The sequence below is a fragment of the Arthroderma uncinatum genome (assembly GCF_011692745.1).
Source record: "Arthroderma uncinatum strain CBS 119779 chromosome Unknown scaffold3, whole genome shotgun sequence".
NCBI classification, from domain to species: domain Eukaryota; kingdom Fungi; phylum Ascomycota; class Eurotiomycetes; order Onygenales; family Arthrodermataceae; genus Arthroderma; species Arthroderma uncinatum.
Genome location: NW_022983865.1, coordinates 1,509,432 through 1,536,270, shown reverse-complemented (window position 1 = coordinate 1,536,270; position 26,839 = coordinate 1,509,432). Strand labels below are relative to the sequence as shown.

General features: G+C 50.5%; 8 protein-coding genes across 8 annotated transcripts; 3 read left to right on the top strand and 5 right to left on the bottom strand.

Annotated features, from left to right (window-relative positions):
- Positions 1 to 310: 310 nt before the first annotated feature.
- Positions 311 to 3,089, bottom strand: GIQ15_04250 (uncharacterized protein; the record flags this gene model as incomplete). The annotated part of the gene is made up of 3 exons (XM_033551667.1): positions 311 to 1,183; positions 1,372 to 1,829; positions 2,198 to 3,089. 3 exons carry the CDS (start codon positions 3,087 to 3,089, stop codon positions 311 to 313), a joined length of 2,223 nt encoding a protein of 740 aa, XP_033405397.1.
- A 5,119-nt stretch (positions 3,090 to 8,208) lies between these two features.
- On the bottom strand, positions 8,209 to 10,455 carry GIQ15_04249 (uncharacterized protein; the record flags this gene model as incomplete). The annotated part of the gene is made up of 1 exon (XM_033551666.1): positions 8,209 to 10,455. One exon carries the CDS (start codon positions 10,453 to 10,455, stop codon positions 8,209 to 8,211), a length of 2,247 nt encoding a protein of 748 aa, XP_033405396.1.
- Positions 10,456 to 11,564: 1,109 nt separating this feature from the next.
- GIQ15_04248 (pre-mRNA-splicing factor clf1) lies at positions 11,565 to 13,670 on the bottom strand (the record flags this gene model as incomplete). The annotated part of the gene is made up of 2 exons (XM_033551665.1): positions 11,565 to 11,810; positions 11,883 to 13,670. 2 exons carry the CDS (start codon positions 13,668 to 13,670, stop codon positions 11,565 to 11,567), a joined length of 2,034 nt encoding a protein of 677 aa, XP_033405395.1.
- Positions 13,671 to 13,969: 299 nt separating this feature from the next.
- GIQ15_04247 (pre-mRNA-processing factor 31) lies at positions 13,970 to 15,785 on the top strand (the record flags this gene model as incomplete). The annotated part of the gene is made up of 2 exons (XM_033551664.1): positions 13,970 to 14,224; positions 14,280 to 15,785. 2 exons carry the CDS (start codon positions 13,970 to 13,972, stop codon positions 15,783 to 15,785), a joined length of 1,761 nt encoding a protein of 586 aa, XP_033405394.1.
- Positions 15,786 to 16,613: 828 nt separating this feature from the next.
- Positions 16,614 to 18,269, top strand: GIQ15_04246 (adenosylhomocysteinase; the record flags this gene model as incomplete). The annotated part of the gene is made up of 6 exons (XM_033551663.1): positions 16,614 to 16,652; positions 16,730 to 16,862; positions 16,921 to 17,047; positions 17,110 to 17,711; positions 17,766 to 18,201; positions 18,257 to 18,269. The coding sequence occupies 6 exons, from the start codon at positions 16,614 to 16,616 to the stop codon at positions 18,267 to 18,269; spliced, it is 1,350 nt and encodes a 449-aa protein (XP_033405393.1).
- Positions 18,270 to 18,583: 314 nt separating this feature from the next.
- On the bottom strand, positions 18,584 to 18,996 carry GIQ15_04245 (uncharacterized protein; the record flags this gene model as incomplete). The annotated part of the gene is made up of 3 exons (XM_033551662.1): positions 18,584 to 18,747; positions 18,797 to 18,931; positions 18,981 to 18,996. The coding sequence occupies 3 exons, from the start codon at positions 18,994 to 18,996 to the stop codon at positions 18,584 to 18,586; spliced, it is 315 nt and encodes a 104-aa protein (XP_033405392.1).
- A 3,694-nt stretch (positions 18,997 to 22,690) lies between these two features.
- Positions 22,691 to 23,449, top strand: GIQ15_04244 (uncharacterized protein; the record flags this gene model as incomplete). The annotated part of the gene is made up of 1 exon (XM_033551661.1): positions 22,691 to 23,449. The coding sequence occupies one exon, from the start codon at positions 22,691 to 22,693 to the stop codon at positions 23,447 to 23,449; it is 759 nt and encodes a 252-aa protein (XP_033405391.1).
- Positions 23,450 to 23,956: 507 nt separating this feature from the next.
- Positions 23,957 to 25,376, bottom strand: GIQ15_04243 (erythrocyte band 7 integral membrane protein; the record flags this gene model as incomplete). The annotated part of the gene is made up of 2 exons (XM_033551660.1): positions 23,957 to 24,791; positions 24,871 to 25,376. The coding sequence occupies 2 exons, from the start codon at positions 25,374 to 25,376 to the stop codon at positions 23,957 to 23,959; spliced, it is 1,341 nt and encodes a 446-aa protein (XP_033405390.1).
- Positions 25,377 to 26,839: the final 1,463 nt, after the last annotated feature.

Below are 26,839 nucleotides of genomic sequence, written 5' to 3'. Positions count from 1 at the left end.
TACATGATTTTGCCTATTGGTTACATGCCAATAGTTATAGAATTGAAACAGGTGAACTTTTAGGTCCATCAAAATGAGGTCATTAAATATATCATCGTAATCATAAACACAGAACCCGACACTCCGCTCAGCCAATATCTCTTGGTTTGCAATTTAACGGTGACTGGGACAAATAAAAAATGAAAATAAACATGGAACTAGAAAATAGCGTTTAATCAGGGGGTCAGATAAATCATGGGGTCATCAATAATAAACTAGAGTCGTAACGAAAATAGCGAATGAGAAGGCGGTTTATCCATGTCCGGGGCACCTAATATCTATCGTGTCGTCTAGATCGGCGAGGTCTGTCTGAATAATCATAATCATCATCCGATGGGCTACTATATCGTGTGCGGTGCCGTCGATGATCACGGCCACTGTCACGGCCACTATCTCGGTCGCGATCTCGATTGTGATCATTGTTCAATCCAAGACTGGCAATACCCTGAGTCACATATTCTGACACACTCTTGCTTCGCTTCTTATTCGATCTCCCAGGCCGGCTAGGTCTTTCATCGTCGCTGGAGTATCCACCCCTTCCAGAATCGCGAGACTTGGCTTGATAATGTTCGTATGCCTTTTTACCTGCAGCAGCGAGTAATGCAGCAGTAGCACCAGTGCTTACTTTGCTGCGGCCTTCTGAGTGCGAACGGTGCCTTCCTGAACCAGATTTCCCCGCTAGGTGGCCCGACGCGAGGCCAGCCAAGGTGGCCTCCAGTATATGTTTTTTGCTAGATTTACCGGAGCCGCCATGGTCGAGCAATTTTTCAGTCCCACCAGCACTGGCTACAGCAGCCAGAATCCGCTTCCCTTTCTCTCCCGTCCACTCGCCAGGCTCATTGCGGGCGCGATATGCCTCTAGTACTCCTGCAGTTAAAGCGGCAGTAATGGTATTCTGTAAACTCTTATTTGACGGGTCTTTATAGTTCCGTGAACGGGAGTCGGACGAAGTGCTTCTGTGACGGCGGTGGTTACCACGGCTTGAATCTCGACGACGGTCATCATAATCGTAACGGCGGCGGTCATAATCCCTTCGGTCCCTGGGGTCATCGTCATATTCATATTCATGGCGGCGACGATGACTACGATCGTCATGTTTTCGAGTCTCATCTGCCCCCGCAGTGAAGCCAAGAGCTTCTAAGGCCTGACTTCCAATAGATTTTCGTGGGCGTAGGGGGCTGGGTGACCTAGAGGGAGGCGATACTGAGTATGCATGGCGTGACGAGTGTTTGTCTAGATACTAGTTAGCTACTATATCTGCAAACATATATGGTGGTCATGTTGAAGATAGACATGCCCCAGGGTCGAGTTAAGAGTTAAAAATTAACATACGGCGATGTTTGCGACTGTGGCGCGGCTCGTCATCTCGAGAGGAATCATATTCGCCATATCGATCCCGTCCACGATGTCTGCCTCCTCCTTCGGCTGAATGGGACCGCCTTGGTCCTGCGCGTTCGCTTCCTCTTGGTCTCGATTCACCATACGGGTCTCTCTCAGCCTGTCCGGGTTGATAATAGTCAGGCGGATGGCTGTGGCGAATGTCTTCTTCGTACAGTTCTTGCCTCGCGTGAGGCCCGTCGTGGTGTCTCGACGAGCCCCGGTTGTACGGATGGTTCTTGTAGTAGTCGGCAGCCATAACTGGGCAAACGAAAGGCTGATTATTGGATAGAGAACAACGGACGTTAGCTCATCTCGAGAGGCATCGAGCAGGCTCTTATATATGTCGCCGCCCGTGACGTAGGGCTGCGCAGTGGCCGTTATATACAAGAAAAGCAAGAAGCGCCCCGCAGCTGCGGCACAGGTCACGTTTCCCTTGGCAGATGACATCATCAGGGGTGGCCCGTGTAACCCGAACCCTAACTCAGTTCCGCGGGCCAGGTCCATGGTTCAGTGCATAGCTTAAATACTGTCCATGGCTTAAGGGAGAGACGCCAGGAGGCCAAGAAGATCATAGTTGGGCGGTCTATATATTCGCACAAAGGGGCAGAGAAAGAAGAGAAAATGAGTGGATACAAGAAGGTGGATAGAGACCATAAAAACATTCCTTTATATATTTATAGATGGAGCAAGAGACCATGTCATCTCCTTGACATATTCCTGTGGCCATAGCTTGGTTTACTCGTTGCTATGGCCAGCGAATCTAATCCCGATGAAATACTATCCGATCGGTATGCCGACGAGCGCGGCCGTCTCTCGTAATCCTGATCCAGCGGGTCGGGGAGCTCGGTATATGCATAACGAGGAGAAGCCTCATAGCTAGTGACAGAGCGACTTGAATGCCGTCGAGACTGAGTATAACGTGGATCCATCGGTGCGTCCATGTCGTATCCTGACAGTTGAGCGGTAGTAGAGCCGGGGGACCCTGAGTATGAAGCGTCTGGTAGGCTTTGATCTTGACTGTCGATATCGGTATCAGCGCCCGACTCGCGATGCGTCCTCCGATGCTGTTTCATATTATCCTTTCTGGTAAAAGCCTTATTGCACACCGGACAGTGAACTCTCTTTTCTCCAGTGTGTTTCTTTCCATGGCGTGCGGCGTGGCCTGAGGTCGTGAATGTAGCTGTGCAACCGTGTGAGGTGGCGTATGGGCAGGCATGCTTATTCTTCTTGGCCATCGGAGGGGCCGTACAGTCGGCGGAATTGCTAAAACTGGATTGTGGAGACAACTTCTCCTGTTCTCTCACTCGGCGGTCGCTTTGGATAGAATGTGCTGCAGATCGCCTTTCTGCCTGCTCGTAACCGCGTGATGGATGCTGGGGCACGCCATGGTGTGGAGGAGAGGAAGAGTAGTAAGACGGTGTCTTGTGAGAGTAAAGGTGAGACTCAGGGGACGACTCCATGTCCCTCCAGTGTAAGCGGGTATCCCCCTGACGGAGGCTGGCTGATTCTGGGGTATCCCTTCCCGAACCCGACCAGCTCTGTGGCTGTTGCGAGTACGCTGTGGGCTCTTGTCGAACTTTGTATGACTTTGAAGGTCGAACCGCAAATGAAGGGTTGTCGTCGTTGTTCAATATTGAGATCATTCTCTGTTTCTCGGGTGCCCTCGACATGTCTGCGTTGACTAGACGGAGCGAATATCAGCGCACGTTCACCGTGTGCGGTTTTGGAACAATATCGGGTTGACAGATAAATATATCAAATATATCCGTCAAGAGTTTGTTTTCTTCGGGGTTTGGAAAAACGAACAAGATAGGAAATGTTCGGCAGGTTTTTCTGATATAAGGGATTCCTTTAAGAATCCGGTAGCAAATTCTGCAAGTCAGATATCGTGGTAGTCGAGTATACGAAGGCCAGCCTTGTATAGGTATTACAAGGCGGTTATTTCCGGTGGAGGAAGCCTAGAAATCGATATGAACGAAGGATGGCGGGTGTGGGGTTGTCCGACAAGTGACAAGCTTCAGGGAAGGGTAAAGTAGGAGTTGAAGGCTATACGTAAACTCTCAACCCGAAAGCAGTGGGGGTTATCTTTGGTATAATTCGATCGGCTGTGTAGCTTTTTTCTTTTCTTTTCTGAGGGAAAGTCCGGCAATATGAGGATATATATATATATAGGAGGAAAACTATGGGATGACCGGCTGGTTGAAGACCATATGGCGTGAAGGAAGCGGAAGGATATGTATATATAGAGTTGAATGCACGGCGGGTGAAGCTTGTAGGTGGTTAAATGCAGTGTGGTGGACGAGACTTCCCAAGGCCCCAAAATAAATGCGGTATCAGCCTCGATTTCAAGAACGGTTTGATGACCGGAGGTTCCAGTTTGATAAGCCTGGGGGTTTCAAACCCATGGGGTAGAGGGAAAAGGAGATTATGTTTAGATTTTTTTTCTCTTTTATTTTTATGTTTTGCCAATTGCACATGGAAATTGCATGAGAAAATAAATAAATAATAATACGCCTTTGCATTATTATTTTCAAAAGACGGATTTAGCCTCAAGGGGTGCTTTAAGCTCCTGGCCCCCCCGCGCGGGCATCCTACTTGTTGAACCCGAATCGACATAGTGACGTTACATGTGACCACAGCCGATTCGAGTTCATATTCCCAATCTGGAGGCCTGTCCCGCATCAGGAGAGAAGACAGGAATAACTTTCCACGTTTTATTCCTGGGGCCAACATGGAATGAGAAGGGGCTAGAGCAAAACCCTGAGCCAGCCTTCCATATTTGGAAGCCTTGGGGAGTCTTCCAGGGTCCTGTTGTAACCATTTCGGACTTGGTACGAGTATCCTTGAAGCGAAGGCCAAGCGTAATGATCCTACAGCCCAGCAGAACCGGTAATAACGGGGATGATGAGGGTCCAAGAGAGCTTGTGCACCAGCCAGGTGCATGACAGATGAGTCGATCCGAGCCAGCTTCATGCATGCTGTGGCCCTGGGACGAAGGCGGTCCCGTAAACGTAAATCGCTACCAGATATAAATATTTCCGGCCCCCTTCGTAAAGGAAAAAGCAAACATAAGCTGGAAAAGCAGGACGAGTCAAGGGTGTTTGTACCTCCTTTGTCATAGTGGACCCGGCACCATCGAGGCCAGACGTCCCCCTTTCGAGCTCGCCGGACGTTCCTTTGGGTAAGATTCCTGGCAGGGAGCCGAATGAGGTTGGTGCGCGCCAGGAACCCTGTACATACTCCGTACTTACGGGAGAGATATCTGGCTTGGCTATTGAGGAGGCGCTCTGTGTAGCCAAGGGTCCTGGCATCGCGTTGCATTAGGTAGCATAACGGCGTAGCTTACGCAGTCTCGAGAACTGCAACTGCGCGTGGTTCGAGGAAGTGGTGTGGGTAGCAAAGGGCTGTTGTATGCATTGAATAACTACTCTACCCCCGTTGGTTCGTCCTCTCTTCTGCGCCATCCACGTTTCGGACACATGGCCAATCCGAGCCAACAGGTTGCACCATTGCAAGAAGTTTGTATATATATAAAAATGGCGGTTAGTGGCGTAAAGTGGCCTCCGCGGTACGATTGGAGGAAGCCGAGATTATGACAATGCAAATAAGGCTTGCCGCCAAAGGAGATGACCGCTTCGTGCTAGATGGCGATGAATGCACTGAGGGATCGTCTTCGAAGGACGGACAAGGCAACGAAATTGCTAGGCACTCGGCCCCCAACTCCAGCCAGCATAGCATGTATGGCTGACTCTGTAGCTGACGATGGAATGCCTGTCACCTAGCCGGTAGATGATTAGCTATCACTCTATCCCCAGTCTCGTAATGTGTAGTTCGGGTACGGAGTAGAGGGCCCCAATCGCTTCTTACGGGCCGAAAAGGTGGTAGAAGAGCCTGACGGTGTAAGATTTTGGTTCAGGCTGCGAGGAATGGTCAAGAGATACGGCCTATATCCAGGACACTGTGCGACAGGGAGCTGGCGAAGGGCGTACTTATTGGGCGTGTTTGCCCCCGAAGCTCGGTAAAGATATCAGATAGACGTCAGCCTTTAGCGAGACTCGCTTTCGAGTTTTCTTTTAAAGAGAGCACGAGTCGATGGTTCTTTTTCTTTGGCGAACCTTTCACCCTCCAATAAACACTATCCGATATACCCCTGATTTTAATAGTGGCCGAGATGTACCTGAGAGACAGGTGTCTTAGATCATGACCTTCACATGGACCTCGTATGGCGACTCTCCCTGTGTTTGACTTGATAGTCTCGGACAACTGATATTACCATCATGTCTAGCAAAGACACCGCATGCATGAATGGCTACAGGCATCGAGCACTCCGGACCGCGACGATCCTCGAGTCGAGACGACTGGCGGCTCGTCTTCATCTGCAGGCAAGCAGCCATTGCCCGGTTTCGTCGATTCATCCCATCTTCTCTCGAGTCCCAAAGGGGAAAATCATGCGAAACCAGCTCTGAATACCTGATTCGCGCGTAGATGCATACCCAACCGTAGCATCCGGTACTGGAAAATCCATGCAACGCGACGGAATACCACTCGACGCAGGAACCGCCAGGGTCTTTGTCTTATGCGCAAGAATCAGGGACTAACGGTCCTTGGAGGGGCCCCTTTTTACGTATATCCGCATAATGCAACGGCACGCTACGGAGTACTGCGTTTGCGGGTAAGAATTCAACCTGGAAGATGCAATCAGCGTATAAGCATAACTAAGACGGAAGATTTCTGGAAGAGATCGTGCAGATGTGGACCCCAAAGCGACTGTACGGAGTAACCGTTTGATGTCTGCATCCTGGGGTATATCCCCGTGCTATTAGCATGCAGAGCCCCGGCGTAATCTAAAATCCTTGGATGCCAGGGCCAACATCCCTTATATGGGCTCGTCGAGCGTTGCGGAGCCCCATTGTACGTACAGATAGACGTCTCTGGCCAGGTAACGGTGCTATCTGGACGGAGTGCCCGAAAGATGCTACATCGATATCACTGCTACATACGCGGCTGGTAGCATGTCTAATAACTACCAAGTACTCCGTATCCATGCTTTACATAAATTCCAAATGTATCCCAACCAACAACGGTTGGTAGCGCGCTCCGAACTCCGATAAAGGAACACACTGACTAGAGGCGGAATGTCCAACGATTTACCCCTGCCCAGAGTTGCTGCTATTTATGCGAGTGCTCGAAAGCAAGACAGGGCCTGTTCACTGCACTGTTTAGATACCTCGAACATCCCATCGCCCCGACATTCGGCCCTTCCAAGCCCGTATATATATAAAGTCACTCTGCGAGAGAACAGACGGGATCCCCGAATTTACAGAAACAGCGCCGGGCAGTCCGTCCTAAGTACGGGATGCTGGATGATGCAGTCAAAGACGTACATAGTACGCATTTTAGCCCCCAACTATGCCAAATTGAAAAATAAGACCAAGCCAGGTAACTAGCCGGTAAGCGGTTATTGTCAAAGAATAGAAAATAAAATAATAAAAAAAACAGGGACAATATTTCTAGAAAGGGAAGACGTCTTCTTTTTTCAAATTCCTCGAGCGGCGTGGACTGGTTGGATGATGGAGAACAGCGTCAACATGCATATCATGCGCAGATGCCGCTCTGACCCTTATATAGAAGGCCGTTGATTCCGTTATGTTATACGTCCCGTGTACATGTGGACGATGGCTCTATAACTGTTCGAGCGAGCGTGGTATTGCAACAGTAACAATTGGAGCCCCCTGAGCTGTTGGCCCCTGGTCCTCTTCCAACCATCCGCCTCCCCTAGTTATCCCAGGAACCCGCGCGGTGGATATCCCAGCGCCTCGTGCTTGAAATGTTTATAGGCGACTGGCACCCAGAAGGGTGGGATCCGACTAGGTTCCAAAGAGGCCGTAGCGGTGTTCCGAATAAGGCGAATTGGCGTGGACAAAGGGTTGATGCCATCCAACAAAGCTGAGATATGTGATATAACATTGCAAGGTTGTTGGCAACAGAAACGTCAAGGCATGAAAAGGAGATAGTGGATATATTACTGAGAGGTGGTCCATAAATACATACATAGGTAAAAAGAGGTAACGAAGGGACAGATGTTGCTGATATGCCAGACGAACAAACAAACAGGTATCGGTATGAGAATCGCAGAAAAAAAGTCAAGCACAAAGAGGGAATTGGTGGGCCAAATCCAACACAATTATCCAACCAACAAAACTGGTCAACAGCCATTAATCATGAGTGGAATCCTGCCTTGGAAATGGTTCAGGTTGGGTATTATTGCATGCATGCATGTTTCTATAGAACCAAAGAAATAAGAAAAGAAGAAGGGTGAATCAAAGAATGGAAGCTGCACACAACAGAAAAAAGGAAGACGGTGAAAAATAGACCAGTGAAAGCAAGCAGAGAATTAGACGGGTGAAACAGATCGCTGGACCATGTTTTGGAGAAGCAAGCCAAGGGGAAAAAAAATATACAATGAAAAAAAAAAAGGTAATCGCCGACGTAGTCCCCCCTGCCCCGGATTTGACAGGGTCGATGTCCAAAATTGGCTACCCTCGCCCCCATGGGGACACGAGGATGCGCAAAGGGTGCAAGGTGAGCTGTTCTCTGGCCCCATTCTAGGACACATCAGAAAGAAATGACGGTTTGTATTTAAACAAGTGTCCCGATTGGGGATTGGGGACAGGCAGCAAACAGGGAGCCTGCAGGACTACTGCCCCCATCTGCTGGCCCCATCCCAATCTGGTAATTGCAGGGACAAATTTGGTCGAGGGTGTGTGCGCGTCAAACAACTACCAGGGCTCAATGTCTGTTGTTCCCGATATTGAGCCAGCTGATATCCGAGCTGAGGATGCCCCTGTTCACTGAACGATTGGTACGTCCGTAAGAGGGGACTCGACTGTCATGAGGCATTGGCGCTAGGTATCGGTCCGAACTTCCAGGCAGAAGACCTGGGTTATCGAAGTATACGCTATTAGAATAATTACTACTTGCCACACGAGGCTCTTTCGACGCTCTACCCCAGCGGTCCACGTCATGGGTACTAGCTGGGATGCCGGACGAGAAAGCATCGGTTCGAGTGTCTCTTCTGTCGTCATAGTAGTCATCTGAATTAATGCTGACAGAGTCTGCGCTGGATATTTTGGCGGCCATCCCCTGGTGTTGTGAGAAAGCCCACCTGGGAGGATGTTCGGTGCTAGGGCTACCGCTTGAGACCTGTCCTAGGGGTTGCGGTCCACCCAACCGAGCGACATTCAGAGGTGGAACTTCGGCTGATACGTGCGGCCACCCGCTGCCTCGATAATCCGATTTATAGTCCGATTTGTAGTCCGATTTAGAGTCAATAGAAGAGGTATTGGATCTCGACGATTTGTTGTCCCTGTCGCCTTGGAAATATTTACTCCATCCCTCATCAGTGAGCCGCCCGTCGGTCTGGGTGTGTCTTGGGTCAACCACTGCACCAAAAACGGGTCCTTTGGAATCTGATGGATACAGCTCACTGCTTGGCCGCTCCTGGTTTACCTCCATATCTCGAAGCGGGCTAGGACCCTTTTCAGATATGGGTATGCCCCGGGTGGGCGGTCGTAGGTTCACAGATCCTCGGGAATAGTCTTCGGAGTGTCCAGCAACGAATGCCCAGGAATCGGTTGAAGGAACGGGCCCTCTTGCCATCGGTTGCACTGAACGAGTGAGTGGCTCCATGCCTGCATCCTGGAAGCTGAGCCTGTCCTTATTGTCCGAATTCATGTGCTTTTCCTTGGTATGTTGACTATACAAGCTGGTCCGACGCCTCCAAGCAAGTAGGAGTAGGATAATGATAACAATTGCCCCGATACCCAAGAGAGAGCCTAGTGTGGCACCGATAATGGTCAAGGTACGGCCATCCGGAGGGACAACGCCGCCAACTCTATCACTAGAAGTGGAGGTTACTGACTCGGAGGGAATAGAGGTCAAGGTTGGGGCCGCAGTTATAGTAGACGACATTGTACTACTAGTGGAAAGCATAGTAGATGACATGGTCGAAGAGGACGAGGTTGAAGAAGTAGTAACCGAAGAAAAGATATGAGCGACATCTAGCCACTCATTGTTTTTTTGATCGAACACGACGATGGGCTCTTCGGTGCCACCACCGGATATCACCACTCTCCCTTTCGGGTCTTCTGGGTCAAAGGCAATGGCGGCACCCGTACGGGTCCCCGTGGGAGCGAGTGTCGCGTTATAGGCGGGGTACGAGCCTGGGGAAGGGGCTCGTTTCCGTATATTGGAGTGAGAGTGGTGCCGGGAGCGATGAATCGACCGTCGATGGGGCGGGCCGCCTGCCGGCTTCAAGCTATCCATGCGAACCGAGGTCGGTGATGTCCCAAAGTTGAAAACCTGCAAAGATTTTTGTCCGTCTATATAAGGATTAATGGTAACAAGATTTGTGGCCGGATCTCCAATTGGATTTTCAAGAATGGAATCGGTGGGCTGCCACCCATTGTTAATGAATTGATAGACCTTATTGTTATCCGCGCTGCCTCCAACAACTATCGCCGTGCCATCGCTCCAGGGTAAAAGGATCGGTCTGATGGAAGGGGGAACTGGTTGGTTGTGCGACTCTATGTGGTATAATTCGGGGGACATGAGGATCGTAAACGTTTGCACCGAAGGGTTCGGGTTTCCGTCTGCAGAGCCAGCAAAAACGAGGATCGAGGGCGGAGAGCTGAGGTAGATGGCATCGTGGTTGACGCGGTTTTTTATATCCCGTCCATCCAGCTTCGGGTACCTCCATTTCTTATCCAAAAACGAGTAGCTCTGGACGCCGAGATACTCGTCCGAGCCGCCGGTGCCGCCTACCACGTAAAAGGCCGGGTTGTTCACATCTCCATCAGTGCTGCCTTTGAAGCATGAACCTCCCGTCACAGATGTGCCCATGTCCAGTTGACTCCATTTCGCACCCTCTTTGAGAGGAAGCGACATAAATCCGGCCGGCGAGTAGACGTACAACACGTCCTTGTGCAGAACGGTGCAGTGGTCCTTGAGCTCGATTGGGGGCTTCGGAACGGCCATGGTTGCGTTTATTCTATTTTTTATTATCGACGTGATCGACTAGGACGACGGCGAAGGGCAACCCGTTATATCGAAGAGCGCAGGCCAACGAGTTCCAGAAACATTCTACCTCCTGGCCTAAAACGAAAAGAAGTTAAAAGTGAGTATCCTGCCAGAGGTACCGCGTCACTTGTTCGTGACCAGTCGCTGCCCGCATTCAACGAGAGTGCGGTGCTCCCACAACCGCCGTTGCGAGCGAGAGATAAGATAACTATGTAGTTATCTGTCAAAAGGAACGGACGGTGGCTGAATTGACGATGCTCTGCACCAGGTGTTCCCCCGTCGATCGATCCCCGAGCTTGCGGTCTCAACGGTCGTGCTGCAACGAGAGGGGGCTCGAATATGATATGTACGGCGGGCTCGACAGGCAGTGTCGAACGAGCAAAAGAACAGGTCGAGGCTCACAAAGCCCAGGCGAGAAAGTAAAGGAGCGGATATTCAATAAACAGCACAGCGAGAAAAGAACGACACCTCACCGCAACACAGCACAGCTTGCAGAACGGGTTGAAGGAGGGAGATGTCGAGCGAGAAGAGAGAGCGGACGGGACCAGGGGCAGAGATGGGATGTCTCATGCCGCGACAGACGACGAGGCCGGGTTTCCTTGCCCTGAGAGTGCGCAGGACGGCCTTCCCGGTCGTCCTGAAACTGGCCCAAGCCTGCTCTTGGTTAGTTCCTGCGCGATCAGGCACCTTCTGGGGGCGTACGGGGGCGTACGGCCGATACGCAAGACGCCGGCTTGTTACCGCTCCCAGCCAACCAGCGGCCCGACACAGGGGTCCACCGGGCCGCCGGGCGGAGCTCCACCGCCCGCTGCACCAATGACAGAGCTGAGAGACCGATGTGGGCCGCCCTCTTAACCCCTGCCAAGCCACTCCCGGTAAGTTACATACAGGGTCTGTATTTTTATGCAGCTTGTTTTTTCGTGCCCTTTTTGCGCTGCTCCATCCATCGACAGACTCGTTTCTTGTATATAGGGTCGCACCAGAGTATCTAGCTGTAGGGATGTATATTGCTGCAAGTACGATGTATATTGCTGGAGCATATTGCTGGAAGTCTATTGAGGTGGATGCTAACTGTGGCCTGCTTGAGTCTGCTCCTGCTTCCACCGCCGTGCTGTCGAGAGCAGGTTCGAGAGCATCGCGGTCGACTCGTCGTCGGCAGGGAACATGTAGTCTATGTACTCCTCGAACCTGTCGTCGTCCACCTTGCGCTTCTTCTTCACCTTCCGTGGCATCTGCCTCTCTATACTGCTGATCTCTTCGGGAGAGCCGTGCGTGTGCTCGAACGCTTTCCATGCATTGAGGAGTGCGACACGCTATTACGTTTTTGTTAGTTGCAAGAGCGATAAAAATAGAGTGGTTTGCTCGAGGGCGGGTGTGAACTCTACCTCTTCTCTCAGATCCTTTTCTTTCATCACCCGGTTGGCCCGCTCAAAGACCTTCCTAGCTCGGCTCTTCGCTTCCTCAGACACTGGCTTCTCGTTTTCTTCTTCTCCCTCTTCTTCGTCGTCCGCCTCAGGTATATTGATCTCGAATCGCGCATAGTTGATCCAGACCTTGACGTGGTCCGTCTTCTTCAGGAGTCTCTCGTACAGGCTCCTAGTGCGGTCGTATTCCTCCTCATACTCCTCAAAGTCGATGTACGCTTTCCACAGAAGTTCGGGCATGTCAAGTGCCGGTTGGTTGATCCCTAGTTCGAAAATCGCCCTGGCGCGTTCCACGTCGTCGAGGCCTCTTTCTAGTTCAGCGAACTTGATCCATGACTCGCTCTGTGAGGGATTCCACTCAATCTGCTTCTCGAACAGTGTCCGGCACCGCGAAAACTCAAACAGCTTACGCTCAATGTCGATATAGCCCCTGAATAGTTTGTCCTTGGGACACATCCCGATCGCCTGGCCCAACGTCTTCCTCGCCAGAGCGAGGTCAAGCTGCCGTATCTCAAACTGTGCTTTAAGAAGCCATATCTTGGCAAACGTAAACTTCTTGTGGGGAACTAATTTCAAGCATTCGGTGTATATCTGCCGCGCGCGATCTATATCTTGATTCTCCATTTCCTCCCACACGGCGTAGAAGATCCAGAGGTATATGTAGCGTCGCCAGTGCCGTTTCTCTTGAGATGGCGGTATCTGAGCAATGGCCCGCTCGTATGTCTCTCGAATCCGGTCCACGTCTCCAGACGCCTCCTCCAGACGTGTTAGGTCAAACCAGAGATCGTAGTTCTTTGGATTTTCCTTGATTTGCTCCTCGTACTGGACTCTCCGCTTCGACAGAATCACCTCCTCAACGCCCACGCGATCGCCAAACTGTTTCTCAAACACCGTATAGGCGCCCTGTAGAGCAACAGACTTCGAACGTGGCAATCTGTCGAGAGCAAACTTATAGATCGCCCTTGCTCGTTCGTACTCCTTCAGTTTCGTCTCGTATCGCGCATAGGCAATGAAAAGCTTTTCGTCCATAAAATCCGTCCCGAGCGTTTCAACTGCAGTTCCATACACCTCCCTAACAAGGTCACTGGTGGAATTCTCTTCCTCAAACCGAGCCCATTTGATCCAGTTCTTTGTGTCAGGGTGGACTGTAATGAACCGCTGGAAAATCGCCCTGGCTCGGTCCAGCTCGTTGTATCGTTTTTCCAGCTTGATGTACGCGTTCCAAGCTCCCTCATCCGGCTCCCACGACATCCACCGCTCAAACACCTGTCGAGTCCCCGCAATATTCCCCAGCATCTCCTCCATATACACGTATTTATACCACAGCTTATCCACACGTGGTAAAATCGTCACGGCTCGGTCAAACAGGTTCCTGGCATGGTTGATATTCCGGTTCTTCATTTCCGCCTCGGCATACCGTATCCAAAGGACGATGGACGTGGAATCGACATCCAATGCACGCTCGAATATCGATCTCGCGCGGCGATATTCTTTCTGCTCCAGCTCCCATTGCGCATACCGCATCCAGTTGTTCATATTAATCCTGTTGCGGCGAACATAGTCTTCAAACTCCTTGCGTTTCCGGCCTTGGTATTCATGGAGCTCCTCGAGATCGGCAAACCGCTGTGTTGGAGCTTGCAGCGAGGGTTCCTGGCGGTCGACCGCTTCACGCAGGAGCTGCTCAGCAGAGATCTGTTGAGGCGCGGGGGCCTTGTTCTTGACCCTTGGGGGCCCGCGGGACGAATCCATGGCTGCAGAGTAAGGGAATACCCTCCAAGTCCGTAGATATTGGTAAAGAAGAGCACGCGATATGGGCTGCGTGAAGCTGTTGGAGTGTTTGGTCGTGTTGATATAAAAAGTTGAAGCTTCAAGTTCAGTTTTACATCATCGTGCCAAGACTGCATGTTTGGCTACTGCGGTCACCCGTTATATATCTTGCTTGAGCAGGAAGAAGTAATTATTATTTCCCTTCGCCACAACATCTACGGCCACTCGTCTCGCAGACATCCTGAGTTGTAAGATAACTCTACATATAGCTCAGAGACACTATGGCGACCCTAGCAGACGAACTGCTTAACGATTTCGAGGACTCTGCGACCGAAGGCGAGCTCGATGACGTCCAGCTCAAGGACGAAGACGAGCGTGATGGCGATGCCGGGCCAGCGTCTATCTTACCCGACAGCCTAGGAGAAAGCGGCAATGATGAAGAGGGACAGGAGGAGATTGATAAAGCGCGGTTCAAGGGCGTTGCTGATGTCCGAAGTGTTGCGCGCCTGATGGAGACACTCCAGCCTATCCTAGAGGTACGTATTATAATAATAAGATAGACTTCATAACAGAAACTAACTCGTTAATTAGAAAATTGCGCACTATAAGCAGCTGCCTGCTCGCGAACAAACCCGGACAGGCTCAGTTGAAGATGACGCAGAGTACCACCTCCTCACGCAGTCAAACTCCCTCTCGACATCGATCGACAATGAAATCACCCTCGTCCACAAATTCATCAGAGATCACTACTCCTCGAGGTTTCCGGAGCTAGAGACGCTGATCTCGAATCCAATCGACTATGCGAAAACTGTTGCCATTCTAAAGAACGGGCCGTTCGACGACATCAAAGCGATGGCATCGTCGACGGATAACCTAGTGGGACAAACGCTGCGAACTATCCTTGACGGCCCATCTCTCATGACCGTCGCCGTGGAGGGAACAACTACCCGAGGCACCCCACTGCCTGCGGAAGAGCTCGAATGTGTCCTGCAAGCTTGCAAGATGATGTTTTCTCTTGAAAAGGCCAAAACTGTCCTTACGGAATACGTGCAGTCAAGGATGACTATGTTCGCTCCAAACCTGACAGCTCTCGTTGGATCGTTAACTGCCGCTCAACTTCTGAATTATGCCGGCGGGCTGACAGGACTTGCTAAAACGCCTTCATGCAACATTTCACCCCTCGGCTCTAAAAAGCAGGCTCAATCTGGGTTTGCCACCAATGTCGGAATCCGACACCAGGGCTTCCTCTACCATTCCCCCATCATCCAAGACATACCTAACGATTACAAAGTCCAGGCAATGCGCATCGTATCTGCCAAGGTAGTCCTTGCTGCGCGCGTGGACAGAGTACATAGCAGCCTGGACGGGTCAACTGGAGAACAGCTAAAGCAAGCCTGTTTAGAGCGGCTTGACAAGCTCACCGAACCACCGCCGAATAAGGGTACCCGCGCTCTTCCCGCACCAGACGACAAACCATCCCGGAAACGTGGTGGCCGGCGCGCCAGAAAAGCCAAGGAGGCCACCGCTATGACCGATCTGCGCAAAGCCCAGAACCGTCTAGCATTTGGCAAAGAAGAAAAGGAAGTAGGCTACGGAACAGGAGAAGGCACCAAGGGTCTGGGCATGCTCGGACAGGAGAACCAAGGCCGTATCCGCGCGACGCAAATCGATCCACGGACAAAAGCCAAGCTCAGCAAATCGAACAAGGGCTGGGGTACGGCGACTCCAGCTCCGAGCCACGCATCCTCTCTTCGGGCATTCGGTAGCACGCCTGGGCACGCATCAATACTGAACGCCCAGGGCCTCCGTACTGCGGGCGTTGGTCCCGTCGCCGGCTCCGGTACAGCCAGTAGTATCGCCTTCACGCCATTCCAGGGCCTCGAACTGGTCGACCCCAAAGCCCAGGCAGAGCTAAAGAGGAAACGGGCGGCAGAAGAAGACCGATGGTTCAAGAGCGGAACGTTCACTCAGGTTGGAAGCCAGTCGAGCACGGCACCTGATTCTGGAGCGTTCAAGGTGCCCCGTCTCCCGTCTGGCAAGAATCCTAGCTCAGGGGGCTCTAACATGGGGCCTCCTCCTCCGAAGCCTACGCAGTGATTTCGCGTACGGTTCTCTGGTGAAACTAAGCCGTCAAACTATTGTTTGATCTTGGAGCCACCTGATTCAAGCAAGACCTCATCTATTTCTACAAATGCTAGGGCTGACGGTGGCCCAGAAAGTGGGATTCAGGGTCGTTGTTTCTCCCAAGGTGCCAGCCAGAGTACCAGCACGGCGAGTAACCGACTACCCTTTAATATTGCCTGTATTACACATCCTACTCCATACGGCAAACGGCAAACGGTGAACGGTGAACGGCGACAGAGACAGCGCCGTCGAATGCACCGACGAGCTGCTTCAAGTCGGAGGATGCGGGGAGATGTCTTCACTTTCAGCCGTGGTCTATGCAGTTACTCGGGGTCCGATTGGATACGAGCAGCCATTGACCGGTCTTCGTACTCTTCTTCCACTCTGCCATCTCTGCCATCGCCATCGATCTCGGTGTCGTTCGAGGGCGTGTGAACGGCCGGTGCACCCTTCCCTATATACAGACGCAGCTGTCTGTCCAGATGTACGATAGCATAGATAATATAAACAAACGTCGACGTTTTCTGTCGTGGATGTAAAGTTGTGCAGGCCACGGAAAATCGTCCGGCCCGCCTGTTTTTCTCCCCCACTTCGGAGACTTTGATAAATTGACCAGAAAAGGAGCATCCCGACCTCTTCTCCCTCTTCTTCCTCTTCCTCTTCTTCTTCTTCTTCTCCTTCAACCTCGCCCTTTGCCCTTAAACCACCAGTCTACTATCTCAGTCTCATCTATTTGAGCTGTTCGTCTAGCATCTTTTACTCTGCACCTTTATCACCCAGATTACCCCTCCATCCATCACCATGGCTGCCCCCGCTACCAAGTTCAAGGTCGCCGACATCGTATGGCACCCTCTCTCTATTCTCCCTCTGCTCTCTGGCAAACTACCGGTATCAGACTGGCTAATTGTGTCCTCTAGTCGCTCGCTGCCTTCGGGCGCCGCGAGATCGAGATCGCCGAGATCGAGATGCCCGGCTTGATGGCCATCCGCAAGAAGTACGCCGCAGACGCCCCATTGAAGGGTGCCAGAATTGCTGGATGTCTTCACATGAGTACGTCTAGCTATCTTCGATCCGTGCTGTATAGATGCTGACCGTTGCCGTCCCGCAGCCATCCAAACCGCTGTCCTCATCGAGACCCTCACTGCTCTCGGTGCTGAGGTTACCTGGTCCAGCTGCAACATCTTCTCTACCCAGGACCACGCCGCTGCTGCCATTGCTGCCTCCGGAACCCCAGTGTAAGTAGTGTTCTGGCCGAACTGGCTCAATTGCTCTCGCTAATAGCGCATGTCATATATAGCTTCGCCTGGAAGGGTGAGACCGAGGAAGAGTACGAATGGTGCCTCGAGCAGCAATTGATTGCCTTCAAGGACGGACAGAAGCTCAACCTCATTCTCGACGATGGTGGTGACCTGACCTCTTTGGTCCACAAGAAATACCCAGAGATGCTCAAGGACTGCTTCGGTGTCTCCGAGGAGACCACTACCGGTGTCCACCACCTCTACAAGATGATGAAGAGCGGCGAGCTCCTCGTCCCAGCCGTCAACGTCAACGACTCCGTCACCAAGTCCAAGTTCGACAACCTTTACGGCTGCCGTGAGTCCCTCATTGACGGAATCAAGCGTGCCACCGATGTCATGATCGCTGGTAAGATCGCCGTCGTTGCTGGTTTCGGTGACGTCGGTAAGGGTTGCGCTGAGGCTCTCCGCAGCATGGGTGCTGCCGTCATTGTCACTGAGGTCGACCCCATCAACGCTCTCCAGGCTGCCGTTGCCGGTTACCAGGTCCTTACCATGGAGGAGGCTGCCTCCAAGGGTCAGATCTTCGTCACCACCACTGGTTGCCGTGACATTCTCACTGGCGAGCACTTCAGCGTCATGAAGAACGACGCCATCGTCTGCAGTAAGTAACCCCCCAACATTACTATCACCCCCGTCTCCTCTAACACCAAACTAGACATCGGCCATTTCGATATCGAAATCGACGTTGCCTGGCTCAAGGCCAACGCCAAGTCCGTCCAGAACATCAAGCCACAAGTTGACCGTTACCTCATGGCTTCTGGCAACCACATCATCCTCCTCGCTGAGGGACGATTGGTCAACCTTGGCTGTGCCACCGGCCACTCCTCTTTCGTCATGTCCTGCTCTTTCTCCAACCAAGTCCTCGCTCAGATCCTCCTCTTCAAGTGCAACGACCCCGAGTTCGGCAAGAAGTACATCGAGTTCGGTGCCACCGGCAAGCGTGACATCGGCGTCTACGTCCTCCCCAAGATCCTCGACGAGCAGGTCGCTTTCCTCCACCTCGAGCACGTCAACGCTAAGCTCTCCAAGCTCACCGCCAAGCAGGCCGAATACCTCGGTCTCGACGTCGAGGGTCCTTTCAAGAGCGACATGTAAGTTCTACCTACCCCATGTTCATCCGTCTTCTTACTGACTTTCTCGTCACAGCTACCGCTATTAAGTTTTGGGAGCGTAAATATGGGAGCGTGCTTTTTGCTTGGTTTTACTGATTTTTCTCCGTTTATTCAACATCAAAATTAAGGGCAAAGGGCACTGGTATGGTATATGTCATATAGACTTACTTTCAACATTTCGAAACAAATAATATTCTTTCAAGTCAAATCATGTTCTCTCCCCCCCGAATATTATCTTCGTATCAGTGTTGGGTGCCAGAAGGGCTATTTATATTTCAATATAAATGCTAAGGTAGCTGAATACAGAATCAAAAAGTTACTTATGATCCAAACTCATCAATACCCTTCCTCCATATGGCACCTAGTACTCTCGACGGAGAGCATCTTCGGCGTGGTCCTGAGCATCACGCCGTACTCTCTCTCTGTCGATGTAGTCAAGGCCCTTGGTTTCAACGATCCGGTCCACGAATGCTCCAGCGAGACCAGCCATGATCTCCTTTGCTTTGGCATGGCTGTCAGGTTTTCCTAGACGCTGTTAGCCTGCATCCTCCCTGATATCTGAACATGTTCTTACCATTGCGCTCCACATGGTCTTCATATGCCTTTGCAGCCTCGTAGGCAGCAGCTCCGGCAATCAGCTCATGGGACAAGGCAGCTTGGTGAGGAGCATTGTTGACCTGCTCATAAGCCTCCTGGTGGTCGGAGAAACCTATCATCATCAGCTTCATCATACAGTCTCGTTTCAGGGGCTATCATACTGTCGAAGAAACCCATGTTGTCTATGGAAAAGGGGCTTTTAGGAGGAATTGTCTGTAGGGGTAGAGAAATGGTTTGATATTCAGGGCAATCCCGCCATGGAGGGGCAGAGGAGGGGCTATATATACATCTATCAATTGCACATATTGATGCCGCGTATCATATCCGAGCGGGGACCCCTATATTTCCATCTCGCCTACGTATGTATGTTTCGTCCATGGATCCCAAGCTTTCCATACACGTAGCCCACCGCCATGCCGCAGGACGTAATCTCTATACGCACTCCTCCAGAAATAGTTAGGATGCTGTATACAGAGGGGTTCGAGGGTGGCGGACATGGCGTACGTGGTAGGTGGCGCCCCGTCCCAGGGCTAAGCATCAGGCTAACCAGTGCTTAGATGCTATATCATTGCTTAGCTCTTCGTCTTGCAGCGTATTGTGGCATCGGTGAACCCAGGACGAACCTACTCAGTGCCACCCCCGCTTATTAGACGAACGAATGGAAGAAGTCGGTTTATGCGGATGGTGCTGGCCGTGGAGATGGGTGGTTTGGTCTGCAGGAGGTCATAACATCAAGCACGGAGTATACTCGGCTTTAATAGAGATCCCTAGGATCTTGTATTAGCAATTAGACGATTTATACCAGAATAGTGTAGTGTATGAGATAAATCAAGGGCAAGGTTAAGGCCAGAAGGAAATTCTTAGGGCTTATGGTTAAATCATAAGGTCTTAAGGGATAATCAAGTGGCAACTGCGAAACCCCCACCACAAGCCCTCTCCTGTCGATATACAGGGACAATGGCTTCGAGGATGGAACAGCAGCCCTAGTACGCGGACTACAGGATGCATGGGACAAGACTCGTATTGTTACAAAATTATATACTCCATATTGACACGCAGAAATGGAATTGTCATGCCTAGGTTCAACCTGGGTAACTCTATCGTCGAATATGCGTGAAAGACCAAAGGCCATACCTCATACCGTGGTAACGGCTAGTTTCTTAGTCGCGGAAACAAGAGGTCCTGTTGAGATTCTAGAAGCAGCTCTTCATCGCTCAGGCCGAAAAACTCCTTGAAAAGGGCTTCCGTCTCGTTGAAAAGATTCAACTTCTCCACGATGAAGTTCACAACCAGGGAGGGATCGTTTCCAACTCCATGCGGAAGCCAGAACCCAAAGGGCGGCGGTGTAGAGCCTGAACTCTTCTCATCAGCGGGCCACCGGGAACCATAGGATTTCTACGAATTAGTTGCATAAGCTGTAGGTCCATTGTAGGTCACTCCACGCGCTGTCTTCTGTAGACAGTTTGTCTGAGGAACACAACGTCCACATGATCACGTAAGACCAGCTCTTCCAATAGCGTCATGGATGCTTGTATCTCAGGGGATAAGTGAGAGGAATAAGTTTCGGGTGGTGGTCGACGGCCAGTGAGAGTTGGGGTTATTCGCCGCATTGCTTCCCTCATAAAATTATCATGTTGGGCGACGGTAACTGGCGGGGAGACCTGCTGAGGAAGCCAGGGCAAGTGAACTCGGGCCAATGACTGGATAAACGGCTGAGAAGATCTGAAGGTCCTTAATCTGTTGCTGACGGACCTAGCAGCAAATGGGATTCGTCCAGTCCGCATGCTGAAACGGCGTATCGCGGTATCTGATTACTGGCTCTGATCAAATCGACAAACTGCCCAGTGTAACAATGCGACCCAACCACATTTACCTGACAACCATCCGGGAATTGAGGAAGCAGATTTGCTACCGCATCCAGGCAGAAAAGGTTTGTCCCCCAAGCAAATACTTCCGTTAACAATCCCATGCGCATGAAAAAAGATGTTGACCACATCATTTTGAGCCACTGTAAGTGACTTGGATTGTATCCAAGTGACGACTTATCCAAGAATATCAGCAGGATTGACATACTCGAACCACTTGTCACTTCTTGTTGCCCATTGGGTTTTAGAGTAGGTAAACAATGGGGTCTGATCTAGCCCAAATTTGCCCCATTCAATATCTGTGACGGGCGGAGATCTCATCACCAGATGATCAAAATGATCATCAAGAGGAAAGGAGGAATAGAAGGTTCCATCGCCATCTTGCACCGCATACTGAAGGGTCATAGACACCCCCATAAAGTCGGAAAACATGGCTGCATCGGCAGGCGATTCTGCATTTTGAGAGCCACAGACCACCAGGTTGTGTATGGTCCCCTGCTTGGGAGTATGGATAGTTGGAAGGACCTTCGTTCCTGCACCTATCTGCGGTTCTGGCTTATTTCGACCTTTTGAAAGCCAGGAATGTACCAAAGTGCACCTAGAGGTAGCTGCAAAAGAAAAAAGTCCGGACAATATTTAGAACTTACCAGAGCCAGTACGTTTCAGTGATCCCACGTTTGACTGATCCATGATGGAGTCTAGCGTCTTGTGCTTGACTATGTAGTGGTTGAATGTAAAGCTGACAACGCCGCCCTTAAAACGAGATGATTCTGGGCTTCAAGTGGGCTTCGAGGCGGCTTGTAACCAGAGGTGTCAGATTCTCTGTGTGGTACGACTCGTCTCCATTGGACACTAGTCCTTTTTGTCCCAGTAATCTTTGAATTATAAGGCTGGAAGGTTGGAGGTTGGGAACAGAAACAGTAACCGAAGGGAATCAAGGGCCTTTAATAGAAGAGAAAGACATCCTGGATACCACTCGTCCACCCAGTTTTCTGGGCTTGCTTCACGGATTCCGAGTGAAGGTAGCATGCAGAGTCTATGATAGCATAGCTGGTGAATCATCCACGGTTCGTGAGTTGACTATTGGGAGACTGGTGTATGGTTCCATGGTGCCTGATCCCATGTTCCGTAAACCGCATATACAGCCTGTGTATATCAAGCTCCCTCAGTAGAAAAGAGTAACAGGTAAAATGCAGAGAGATGAAGTGGCGTATTTGTTTTCATATACTATCAAAGCAGTATATGTGTGGTAATCCTCTTTGATCTGTACATAATGCTGTCAGCTATAAACCAGTCAGGAACCCGTGTCTGCGCCATCATGCCTTTGATGACAGAGGTATAGTAAGTAGTTGTCTGCCTGAGAAAGCTATACGACCGCGTTCGCTGTACTCTGCCGTCTCATCACGGTTGCTTGCATTGAAAAACTCCTGCTGTGATGATGCAACGCCCCGCGATCTGCGACTCCTGCAAGGGACGTACGTAAGGCATTGAATACGAAAAGTTCTTCTTCAGTGTCCAACTATTGGCCGAGAATGCCTCGTTCGCATACGTCTGCTTGGTCCTTTGACGTGATTGGAAACACGATTTGATGGCGTCGATGGCGTTGAAGCTCTTGGCTTGTTTGGAGTTCGCTGCCGGGCGCATAAATTTGGTCAACTTCACATCTGATGACTACCAACAAGAGGACGATAACCACGGCGATTCCAAACACGAGAGCTATGATGTGTTCAATAACTCCGCTTACAGTGATCTATACCCCTTGCAACATGTCAGGCAACATGTCTGGCAGCCTGTCCGCAGGATGTTAGGCCAATGAGACAGAGCCATGGAGCTTCATCAGCTGTGAACTCAACGGTTCCACGAAGAAATTCCATGCAAGCTTTATAGATAGCAGTCATGGTTCTGCAAGAGATGGTCCTTGTATGGGGATGTCTATATAAGTGACACGCTGTCTCCTCAGTTATCTCATTCTTCTCCAGCGCTGTCTACCACCGCTATACTTCAACATGTCCTTCGACCCGAAGCTGCCTATGGACGCATACGTTTGCTTTGCCGCCGACCCTCAGACCGGTGAACCCCGTTGGATGCTCATGTTGATGTCTGTGGGCGCAGAGTACGGAACGTTATACCACTCAAGCGGCGGACCGGCGCACAACAAGCCATATCAAGTCACTATAGAAGCCCACAAAAGCTTCAACAGCTGCGGAATCCATGCTCGAGAATACCTGGGACCGGTCGATTTCCCCAAAAGCAACGTTAAAAGGGTTACGGGAGCGGCCTTGAGGATTCCTGCCCAGCATTCCCAGAAGTATATGGTTGGGCTGGTGGCGCACTTGGAAGAAATCGATATATTGCCAGAGGGCAGCGCAGCCTGGCTCGACAGCCATGTACAGTTGAACAAACGTGATTGGGATTATGAGCGTCGGCATCCAGTCGTTCAACGTCAAATCGGATATCCCACGCCTACTCGAGGATACCATGTAACCATATCTTCAGCACCCCCGCCGCGGCAGCCTCTCTCAACTCGCACAAATGCATCCACGGACAGAGAACTTGAACAGTCATTCGAAAACGAAAAAAAAGGTCCATGGGAGTGTAGCTGCGACCTAATCCTTGCGGTCAGCTATCAACGCTATGCACCCAGCCAAGATCCAGTGTCTCATTCCCAGCAAGCCGCCCCCGACCATGAAGCATTCCTTCCCTATCCCTCGGATATTCCTTCGTTTGGTGTCAATCGCTTTCGACGTTTTGAGCTATGCCTCTGAGCTAGTTTCCTTTCCTAGTTTGCCGTCTTTATTACTGGGCGTATAGCTGGAACCGTGCATTTTGTCAACATGAGATATCCCCAGCGTGTAATAATTAAATATGAATCAATGACATTCCTACTTTCAAGGGGCTAAGGCGTTGTGTTTATTTATAGCTTTACTTAATAGACCTCCGTCAGGTAATTCGCCTACTAAATATAGCAATAGTAAGGATATATGGATGTTGCATAAAATAATTTCACAGGCCATGCTCAAGGATATTAAGATAGTCAAATTCACGATGGATACGCCGTATACAGTGAAGAGTCTCCCCGGTTAACTTTTATACCATTGAAACACCCCCGATAAATGTTGGGCAGTGAAAATCCAAGTGATCCAGAACGAAAATGGAGTAGTGTATAGAGCGTTAATGGTACAGTTTGACAGAGTCAAAAAGAAAATCTGGAAATGGAAATATCACACAAGATACAAACAGCCATGAAACGTCGTAGCTAGATAGACCAGCGTTTATCGGTTTCGATGGCTGGCCTGGTCAAATCCCCCCAGCACGCTTGCCGCTACATCCCCTTGGCCGGTTTCAGTGGTGCCCGTTGAGGCCTGTTCTGCGTCCTCAAAGCTGGTAACTTTGCTTGTGGACGTATGCACGTTGGAAGAGGACTCCTTTGTGGTGGCTGACTCGTTGGGCTGGAGAGCCTTTGTAGCCATCGCCTTCGCCTGTCCCTCCGAGACCTTTCCGTAGACAGCCATCGCGCTCGCGATCATGCCACCCATATCGCCAACATTACCAGGCACAACAACAGCCGTACCCTCCTTTGCAAGCTTGGAGAATGCCTCTACGTATTTCTCGGCCACCGAAAGACTGATTGCTCCACGGGCGGCTTCCTGACCACCCTGAATAGAGGCAGCAACGGCATCAATCCCGCGGGCTGTAGCCTCGGCCCTCAGACGGATAGCTTCAGCTTCACCCATGGCCATGTTGATCTGTTCCGATTTCATAGCCTCTGAGGCAAGGATGACTGATTGTTTACGACCTTCTGCGATGTTGATTGCGCTTTGCCTTTGACCTTCGGAGTCGAGAATCTCAGCACGCTTCGATCGTTCTGCAGTTACTTGGCGGTGCATCGCTTCCACTACTCCCTCTGGGGCGTGGATGTCCCTGATTTCGTATCTGAGGCAGGTCACACCCCAATCCTGTGCAGCCTCGTTGATGGCTTGTGTTATATTTGTGTTTAGAACCGCACGCTCCTTAAGAACGTGGTCTAGGGTAAGTTGACCAATTTCGGATCGCATCGTCGTCTGAGCTAGCTGAGATATCGCATATTCGGCGTCTTCCACACCATAACTTGAAGTCGGGTTTCACGTTAGCCAAAATGTCGAATTATCTTCCCCCATAGTTAATTGTAATGTAAAGAGGTACCAACCTAGCTTTATAAGCGTCAAAGACCCTGGTATAGAGCACACCGTCCAGCTCCAAAGTAACGTTGTCCGCTGTAATAGCATTTTGGCTCGGAATCTCAATAGCCGCTTCCTTCAAGCTCTTCACGTATGCAATCCTATCGAGGAAAGGAACCAAAATTGCCAGCCCGGGTTCAAGGATTCGATTGAATTTCCCCATCCGCTCTACTATCCATGCAGTCTGCTGGGGCACGAATCTGATTATCGTGTTTGCCGGTAACGGCGGGCGGTGCGAGAAATATGTCGTCGGGGTGGCCATGGGCGAGGACGATCCGCCAACCCCCATTCCGAAGAAAGGAGCATGGTTAGGGTCCGCCCTGCGTGGTGTTGAGCTGAACTGCCGCCTTGTGCTCGGAAGGGTGGAAGCTGAGCACTGCCATTTTGACAGCGAGGTAAGGTAGGGAGAAGGTCGTCGCAGTAGCTGGGACTCGAGGGCGTGCCTCCGCAGTATCGATCTGGAGGCTACCTCCATGATGTCAGACGTAGACGCATTCACTGTCTATCGTATATTCGAGCTTCTCTCTTCTCTCTTCTTTTGCAGTCAAAGAAGAAACATCGTCAGAGAGCCGCGGAACAAAGATTTGCCGAGGGACCGGCTACTGCACGTGACCCTACTGTAGAAAAGTGCTCTTGTGCCCGAAAAGTCCTCCACAGAAGTCCTTAGTGGTGTAGTGGTCAACATTATCGTCTCTCACACGGTAGCCCTGGGTTCGATTCCCAGCTAAGGAGTGCGCGTTGCCTTTGCTTTTTGCCTCTGATCTTTGTCTTTTTGCCTCTGATCGTTGTCTGCCTCGTGATGGGGTTTTCATCTGGATATTTGGCGGAAAACTTGTCTAGCCTCACTTTTTACATTTTTAATATATCAACATATTAACTTACCGCCGAGCCGTGGTACCGTTTTAAATCCAAGTTTTAACTTATATCTCTTCCAAGGAACAGGGATTTCTAGTCTATATATCTGCTCCTATGACACCCACTTGCACTCAATGCTGACCATGTGCAGAATCTAATATAAGCTCCAGCATAAGCTCAAACATAAGCCCCAAATGTGATTCCAAGCCAAGATCAAAGTCAGTCGGGTACTATAGAGCTCCTAGGTCTAGCCAGCTGCCTGGCCAGCTGCCTGGCCATATAATTAATGACTCCCCCGAAACTCTGCCCTCTCATACTAACTCTAATATAAACTGTGCAGGGTTGAAGGCAAACAAAAGGCCAGGTTTCTGCAGAGTGGATCATATCAAGAGGATATTATAAGGAATACACGTTCAACAAGAAGGATATCATGAGATGTAAGTCAAAGTTGGCTTTATCATTCTGATATGGATGTTGGATGTCTGCTAGGTATTTCGGTGTCTCTCGATGTCACTGGGAACCAAATCTAAAAATCGAATTACCACACTGGCTGGATGGTGTAGTTGGTTATCACATATCGCTCACAGTGTCTTTTCACTCGCTCCGATAAGGTCCTGGGATCGAACCCCAGTCTAGTCACTTTTTTTGCTTCCTTCACGTAGAGATGTCATGTCTTTGCTTTATTTATTCTTCATTTTTTCACAACTAGACAAGCTATATACGTTAATAAGACGTTAATATTTATAATACAGCATTTGTTGACACTTTGAGTACTCTGTTAGTATCAATATCCTCTAGATTAGGCAGGGCAGGTTGATGAACTGCTGCATCACAACCGTGGAATCAAAATCAGTACAAGAACTAGAATTGCATGGTTAAAAAGGGCTTATCATGGAGGAAAAAGGAGGCGATGCACTTCAAGGCGGTTTTCAAGGGAGATGAGATGGCAATAATAGCAATCTAGCAGACACGACGACTCCATACGCTGGCGAGCCGAATGGAGGCTGAAATACCTGCAGGGATAGAATCAAAGTGGAGAACCATGGAGTAATAAAACGCACAATGAAAATGTAATAGCAAAAA